Source organism: Prorops nasuta, unplaced genomic scaffold (assembly GCF_024137725.1).
Source record: "Prorops nasuta isolate Cenicafe-Biocafe unplaced genomic scaffold, Cenicafe_Pnas_1.2 PNAS00022, whole genome shotgun sequence".
Classification (NCBI taxonomy): domain Eukaryota; kingdom Metazoa; phylum Arthropoda; class Insecta; order Hymenoptera; family Bethylidae; genus Prorops; species Prorops nasuta.
The window spans coordinates 2,421,963-2,429,949 of record NW_027116819.1 but is presented as its reverse complement, the minus strand read 5'-3'; the positions used below and the strand labels follow the sequence as shown (position 1 = coordinate 2,429,949).

Sequence of the window (7,987 nt, the reverse complement as noted above, 5' to 3'; positions counted from 1 at the left end):
ATACCGGAAGCGTTTTATTATCAATGACAACAAATCCAACGAAGTTATTTTTCTTTTCTAAATTGTCTATCGTTTGTTTTTGACATTTCGAAGTATGAATTTCATTTGGCCAGTAGTCAGTGGATTTTTGTAAAAATGTCGGACCGGAGAACCATATACTCGTTTCAGTAAATTTTCCATTTCTCCACTTGGTGGCTTCATCGGCCGGATTGTCTTTTGTTGGAATCCAATGCCATTCTTGTATGCCGGTCAATTCACTTATCTCAGCTAATCTATTTGCTACATATGTATTTTTTGTGTGCGGATCTTTCCGAATCCATCTTAACACTGTTTGAGAATTTGACCATAAAAACCTTCGACTTATTGACAATTTAATTTCATTAGTGTGACCGCTTTTAATAACCGAGATCCTATCAAGGCCGCCTGCAATTCTAGTCGAGGAATCGTTATCGGTTTCAATGGGGCTACTTTGGCTCTCCCCATAACTAAAGAAACGTGTGTTCCTGAATTTAAAGACTGGCAACTAGTGTAAACTACAGTAGCATAAGCGACTTCACTGGCATCACAGAAAACATGTAATTCTATCGGGGCCTCACTCTTTTGAGAAGAAATGCAACGAGGTACTACTATAGATTGTATCGTACGTAATTGTTCGACCCAATGCAACCATTTTTCTATATCCCTCAGTTTTAAGGACTCGTCCCAACCTATCCCATTTCTCCATACCCTTTGGAGAAGCATTTTACCTTGAACTGTAAATGCGGCAATGAGGCCTAGAGGATCAAAGATAGACATAATCACGCGCAAAAATTCTCTTTTTGTCGGTGAATTAGGTTGTCTAAGAATTTGCAACGCTTTGCTACATGAATCGATATTGAAACGAAGGATATCGTTTGAGGTATCCCATGTCATTCCTAAAACTCGTTCTTTCGGTCCCTTTTTTAATGCAATTTTGTTGATTACTTCCGATCGGTATTCCGGTTTAATAGAGATGGCTTCGGAACTATTACTCGCCCAAGAATGCAATTCAAAATTTCCACTCGCATTTATTCTTATAACTTCTGCGATTAACTTCTTTGTTGTCTCAAGTGAATTTCTGCTACATAGATAATCATCCACATAACTATTTTGAATTATGCTAACAGCTGCTTCCGGCATCTCAATCACATATTCTTCTGCATTTCTTCTTTGAACATATAGTGCACTACACGAAGAAGAAGTAGCTCCAAATATAAGACTATTCATCTCGTATGTTTCTGGTTTTCTGTATCTATCTTTCCCTCTTGTGACACTACTACCTATCTCGAGGGATAGCGTAAAAGGGGAGGGAGGAGTGATCCCTCACCGATCGCTTTCGCGTCCCAATAGGCGACTTCCTACAAGACCCGGGCGCCTGCGATGTAATATTAATAATACCCGAATATTTATTTATACAGAGGGGGTTCTAACTAGTGATGGCGATATTGTATCGATACTTGTCAGTATCGATATTTTCATGACGATACTATAGATTTTTATATCGATACTTTGCTCCTCGATAAATACCAGTATCGATACAAAGGTTCGAATATCGAACACGATACATATGTATATATATATATATATATATAATGGATAAAAATACAAAAAATGCGCGCGCCACAGCTTTAAAATAATGAAGTTGGTTTTGATTTCATTAACAGTTACAAAATGCCTTAAGATTTGTCCAATGGGATAATCGCAAAACGGAATAAAAAAATTGGTTCCTTCCGAATATTTCCATTGCCGCGTAGTATTCCGTATGGTTAACATGCGATGTGTAATATTAACCTCTGAGTGTAAGGTAAATAAAGGAAAATAAGTAAAACATATGCGTTTTTCAATTAAACAAACAACAGATCCCATATTAACAGTATGCATAAAGATTTGCTTAACTAATAATTAATTTTTCTATTATTTATTTTTGTTTGGTGTTATAAATAAAATTTTAATATTAGAACTATTACTAATAAAATATTTTGTTTATACTAGTGCCACGAGCAAGTCCAGTATGGAAATATTTTGTGAAAACAACGTTAGGGGGGAAGTGTAAGGTTTGTCAAAAAGAAATAAAAGGAAGTGGCAATACAACCAATTTAAAATTGCATTTGGAAAGAATACATCCAAACGTGGAATTAAGTTCCAATGTTAATAATAAAGCAGATGTGCTGACGACAAAAAGAAAAGCTATGGTAACTATCTGTATAATCATTTCAATAAAAACAAAATAATATTACACTACACAGATATACATATTAATAATTATATATAAAACAGCACACACTTGAAATTGATGATTTAAATCAAGATCCTGATGACCCAGATTATCCATTTCACATTTCTCCATCACATACTTCTTCATCTTCCACCTTATCCACAGTAACTTCAACAACAACTTCTGTTGTAGAAGAGCCAACAAAACGAAAACAGCCAAGAATAGATACGACTTTAGTTAAACAAAGTTCCTTTCAGGGTAAATAAAAATCGAATTATATATTTAATTGAGAAAGACAAATAAATGCCAAGTATTCACATAACACAAACACAAATATGTTATTGAGACACACTATCTTCATTAATATATATTTATAAATACTCCAAAAAGAGCTTTTTAATTTTGTTAAAACTAAATATATTTTACAATAATATTTTTTATTTTAGACGGAGGAAGTAAAGCAGCAGAAATAACTAACAAAATTTTATTTATGCTTGCAAAAGATAACATGCCGTACCAAACAGTTGAAAAAGAAGGGTTACAATTATTTGTTAAAACAATTGTGCCTTTGTACTAAATTCCTTGCAGGAAAACAATCACTAAACTGATGGAAGAAAAATATGATGTTCTATCTACTATGATTAAGAATAATCTCTCAAAAGTTGAAAATTTATCGTTAACTACGGATATTTGGACGGATCCATTAAACACTAGAAGCTACCTAGGTGTCACTTCTCACTATATAGTTAATAGTAAGCATAAATCAGTTACCATCGGTGTCACTGAATTAACTGAAAGGCATACTTCCGATTATATTGAATCTTGGTTTCTAGACATTATAAATGATTGGAAAATTAAGAGTGATAGTATTGTAGTTGTTGTGAGTGATAGTGGTGCTAACATTAAAAAGGCAATTAAAGATGCTTTTGGCAGTGAGAAACACTTGTCGTGTATTGCACATACGTTGAATTTGATACCTGCAAAAGTAATAGAGTTATCTCCTGATATAAATTTAATCTGTAAAAAAATCAAATCTATCGTAACACATTTTAAAAAGTCAGTCATTGCAGCAGATAAATTGAGAGCTAGTTCTAATCTCAAATTAATTCAATCGATTGACACAAGGTGGAATTCAACACATGATATGTGTCAAAGATTTGTGGAGTTATCTGATATAATAGGAGGAATTCTTTTACAATGCACTACGGCACCATTAATGGTTACAGCATTAGAGCTACAAACTACAAAAGAATTTATAAATCTCTTAAAACCATTTGTTGACGCAACAAAAATAGTTTCTGGTGAACCTTATTTAACAGCGAGCAAAGTAATACCAGTTATTAATACCTTAAGAGTTGCATTAAATATATCACAGCCACAAACTGAAATTGGAATTGAGATGAAAGAATTGCTAGTACAACAATTTCAACAAAGGTTTGAAACTATTGAAGATGAATCAAATTTAGCAATCTCTACAATACTGGATCCTAGATTCAAAAACATTCATTTCAAGGATGAGTTGGCTTGCTCTAATGCTATTAAAAATATCTCAAAAACTTTAAACAAGAGAATCTTAAATAAACAGCCTCTCCAAATTAATTCCTCTAATATTACTGTTAAAAATGACTTCTGGTCATACCACAAAGATTTGGTAAATAAAATTAAATCACAGGAAATAGTGAATTCGAATGATAATGAAACACCTGATGATCTAAGGTATTGCTATATATATTAGAAATTTTTACTCTTATATTTAATTAACTTGCATTTACTATTTGTTTAAGGTTTTACTTAATCCAGCCTCCAATTGAAATGACAAGCTGTCCCATTCAATTTTGGAAGTCCTCGAGCGATACAGCATTAGGTAAATTAGCTATGAAATACATATCAATAATAGCTACATCAGTTCCCTGTGAGCGAATTTTTTCTATGGCTGGTAGAATCATCACAGAGTCGAGGAATCGTTTGAACGCGGAACATCTTCAACAATTACTTTTTTTAGGTAAGTTTTTAACTGAGGGTTTTCAAATGTTGTTCTCCTTACATAAAACTATATTATATTTAGGTTCGTTATCTAGCGAAGATTGGCAATTTCCACAATGAACTAAATACTGAATGGAGAGACCACACTACATTGTATAATTTTAATATTAACATTTATATTATTCTTATTAATTATATTTATACGTACAAAATTAAGAATATCATTTATCTAAAAAATTGTCTATAAAGGGCAAATTAAAATTGGAACTCAGTCTTAAAATATCAATTGGTCCATAGCTTACTCCAGACTACTCTAGCTGCTATAATTTCAATCTTCCTGCATTCTCATCTCCATCTCTAAATTATTCCACTGATAGAGGACAGATGATATACCATCAGCCACTAACAAATGTTTTACAAGTATGTATTTAATTTGATTCATAATATTCTACTTGATAAAAGCCTAGTGTATAGTATTATCTCTAATTTGTTTCTTTCGTATATATATATAGATATATAGATTGGAAATTTTTTGGAAGTGCTTCCTAACTGTAGATCTACACAATACTCCTGCCACGAGGACTAAAGAATCAATAGCCATATTGTCATCAATATGAGGATTACATTAAGTTGCTTGTGTTAGCAATATTCTTCAAATTGCGACTATCCTACTAAATTAGAGTACAAGCCTCCAGCCATGGCATCATCGGGGACTGTTATAACTTATATTCTCTACCAGTACACTATTCACATCACGCATCTTAACTTCTGTTACCATCTTGTCCGTTCTAATTCCACTGTCAGTTCTTAATTTATCAGTTTCATCATCTTCAGCTATCTTCAGTGTAAATGCTGGTCTGCCACCTGTACCATTAAATACTGCACTTATACGTATTGAGAAGTACACAAAGGGAAATTGAATCGTGTGTGCTTTTAACTATAGTGTATAGTATATCATTTTCCATGTTAAATTACAGAGTGAAACTAGCCGAACCACACACGATTCAATTTCCCACTGTGTAGGTCCATTGTATATTTAACCTGAACCAGTAGTGCATAAATCATCATCATCTGTATGTAATTACAAAGTAATTCTAGAGACAAGAAGAAAAGAGCAAAAACGATTATGGAATAAATGTGTATGACAAGTCGTATTAATCAAGGTGTTCACCTCATAGGATTAGAGACTGATGCTTATATGCCGATAATAGTAACCGAATTCAAAGATTATCTGTTATTACCACAACCGTCATTAAAAGGAATTCTGTGTTACCAGGATTTAGATATTTATAACACAGGTATAATTTATATTTACAAAATATGCAATTATTTTGACGAAATAAAAATAAAAAAATACAATAATTTATGTTTAATTTGCAGAAAGGAAACAGTAATGAACAGAGACTTTGATTTGTCAAACTTGGAAGTAGTAATATGGTGGTTTGTGGAATTTAAAGTAAACAAAGTTAATGATTTTAATAATGAAAATGAGTCGATTAAGGAAACAAGCTGAAGGATATTGCTAAGAAAGAGGAAAAAAAAGAAATTGATACAAGTTATTAATGGTATTAGACTAGGCCAAGAAACAATCCAGCTAGATACAAAGGTGTATCCTTTCTGATTCATCTACAGTAGTTTCCTTGAGAGATGTCAAGAAATGGAAATGTAGAAAGAAGCAAAACAGAAGCAAGCTTCTCGAGCAAAGAAGAAAGTGACGGTAGATATCTTTAAAATACACATGTTAAAATTAAAAGAATATAATGTAAATTATCGATTGGCATTGTAATTATTATTGCTTAAATAAGGTAAAAATCATTATATTAGAAAAGCCGTGTTTGAACCTTTTGAGTATGATGCTGGGATTCTGATATATGATGTAGCACTTCTGTATTGAAAATTCAAGGAAGAATCAAGAGCAGATAAAACCAGGATGGCTGAAATTATTCTTTGTGGCCTATTCTTTTGGGGAGCAATAATCCTAAGGAGAAAGATATTATATTTCGTGCAATTTTAAGTTAATGTAGCATTAATTAATTACTCTAGCATAAATATGATAATTTGATGTTTGTAAGATCTAAGAAGGATAGTTTAGTTTTAAGATGAAATGCATATAACTTACTGTTTTAATTACTATATTTTATATATATTCTTTAAAATATGACTAGGCAGAAATTGTGTTCATCTTTAGGTAATTCTTTAGGAGCTATGTAAATATTTTAAGATGGGTAAATATATTTTTAGAGAAATGACAATTTTCATTATTTATGTGAGTTTTAAATTATGTGTCTTGTCTAGAGAGAAATATCATTTAAAAAATATAGTTAATGTCAAATCATATAATTACAGTAAGCTGCTTCTTGTTTATGATGCAAATAAAGGAGCAAATATAATTATGTATAACATAGTATAACCTATTAGGTCGTACAATTGATGTTTGATAAAAGATAGGAAAATGGGGTAAAAGTAAATAATATATTTCGATTGAGTTGAATCGATATATCAATATATCGAATATCGATACATTGACTTCGATGCTTCACTCGTATCGATACTTCTGTTTTTGATACGTATCGATACGAAATATCGATACTTTTGGAAAATACTAACCCTCGTACGCGAATATAAGGGAGGAGGTGCTAATACATTGATTTTTCAATTTCGCGGGTAAACTCTCTTTATTATAAATTCCGTGCTCAATACAATTCCCTGTTCTCCTTACACGGTATAGTGGTGTTACCCGAGGTCCTAAGTGTGGACGCGGCCTGAGTGGTGCGAACGCGGCTGAAGTCCCGATGACGTATTAACTATCCTCGCGCTCTCTCGAGCCATTAGTAGGCGTTCGCGGTGGTCCCCGCCGAGTCGCGCGGTACTCGCGCGACATCGGCGGATTCCTAGGCTAACTACTACGCGACGCTACGCGGATAACTCCCTAACCCCGCGCGTGCGCGTCACTCGACGGTTATTCGCACTTACTCCGCTCCCGCGTACTCAAGCACAACAACGACCCGGATTGTTTACGTTTGGGAGTCTAAGGTCGCGAGTCCTCACGATGATTATACTAAGTCCGCGGCCTTGAACCAAGTCAAGGGAACGATCCTGTCAACGGTCAAACGCACAACGAATCGATGTAATCGCGAACACTTTTACTAATTCGTGCTTTTACACAATATGACGTTCGTTACCGGTCCGACGGAATGACCACTCCGCTAGGTTGCCCGTTTACCCGTGACAGGTGAGCCAGGCCAGCGGTTCCCTATAAAACCGTTCGGTGCTACGAGCCCTAAAGCCCTAGCACACCCCGGGACGTCACTGGACTTTATCACAAAACGAATAATCACCCTAATTTCTGCTTACAATTGGCTGGCTCTCTTCTCTATATCTCTCGTCTCTCTCTCTCTCTCTCGCTCTCGCTCTCGCCTCTCTCTCTCTTTCTCGCCCTTGACACTGGCCCGAAGGGCTAGTAATCTCCGCTGTCCGGTATGGGTTCGCGGCAAGGTGACAGTCGTTGCACTATCGTCTGCACTTTTTTTTTGGTTCGTTGCGGCGGCTGCTGCCTTGCTGCGGCGGCTGCTGCCTTGCTGCGGCTTATTCCGGCGGCGGGGTTTCTAAGCTCCAGGCACTATGTGTCACCTTTAACATCTAAACTACGTGTGTCGGGGCAGTTCGCGGGAGCAGGTAAGGCCCTGCGCCTGTCCCGCTGCTGCCCCGCTACACCCATCGCGCGACACTAGGAAGCCGACAAGTTATCGATCCTAGATCAATACTTATCGG

At 35.1% G+C, this 7,987-nt stretch overlaps 2 protein-coding genes across 2 annotated transcripts; one reads left to right on the top strand and one right to left on the bottom strand.

Moving 5' to 3' along the window:
- Positions 1–360: 360 nt before the first annotated feature.
- On the bottom strand, positions 361–1,245 carry LOC136781294 (uncharacterized). Its single transcript, XM_066740146.1, has one exon. The coding sequence runs from the start codon at positions 1,243–1,245 to the stop codon at positions 361–363; it is 885 nt and encodes a 294-aa protein (XP_066596243.1).
- A 544-nt stretch (positions 1,246–1,789) lies between these two features.
- Positions 1,790–5,610, top strand: LOC136781293 (E3 SUMO-protein ligase ZBED1-like). The gene is made up of 8 exons (XM_066740145.1): positions 1,790–1,817; positions 2,011–2,210; positions 2,296–2,491; positions 2,680–2,770; positions 2,822–3,949; positions 4,018–4,235; positions 5,395–5,514; positions 5,597–5,610. The coding sequence occupies exons 1-8, from the start codon at positions 1,790–1,792 to the stop codon at positions 5,608–5,610; spliced, it is 1,995 nt and encodes a 664-aa protein (XP_066596242.1).
- The last annotated feature ends 2,377 nt before the right edge of the window (positions 5,611–7,987 follow it).

Excerpts from the sequence above, each read along its gene's own strand:
- LOC136781293 (XM_066740145.1), top strand. The coding sequence starts at position 1,790 with ATGCGATGTGTAATATTAACCTCTGAGT. Across the intron at positions 1,818-2,010 it reads TGTAATATTAACCTCTGAGT|TGCCACGAGCAAGTCCAGTA; the intron begins GTAAGGTAAATA and ends TGTTTATACTAG. Across the intron at positions 2,492-2,679 it reads TAAACAAAGTTCCTTTCAGG|ACGGAGGAAGTAAAGCAGCA; the intron begins GTAAATAAAAAT and ends TTTTTATTTTAG.
- LOC136781294 (XM_066740146.1), bottom strand. The coding sequence starts at position 1,245 with ATGAATAGTCTTATATTTGGAGCTACTTCTTCTTCGTGTAGTGCACTA.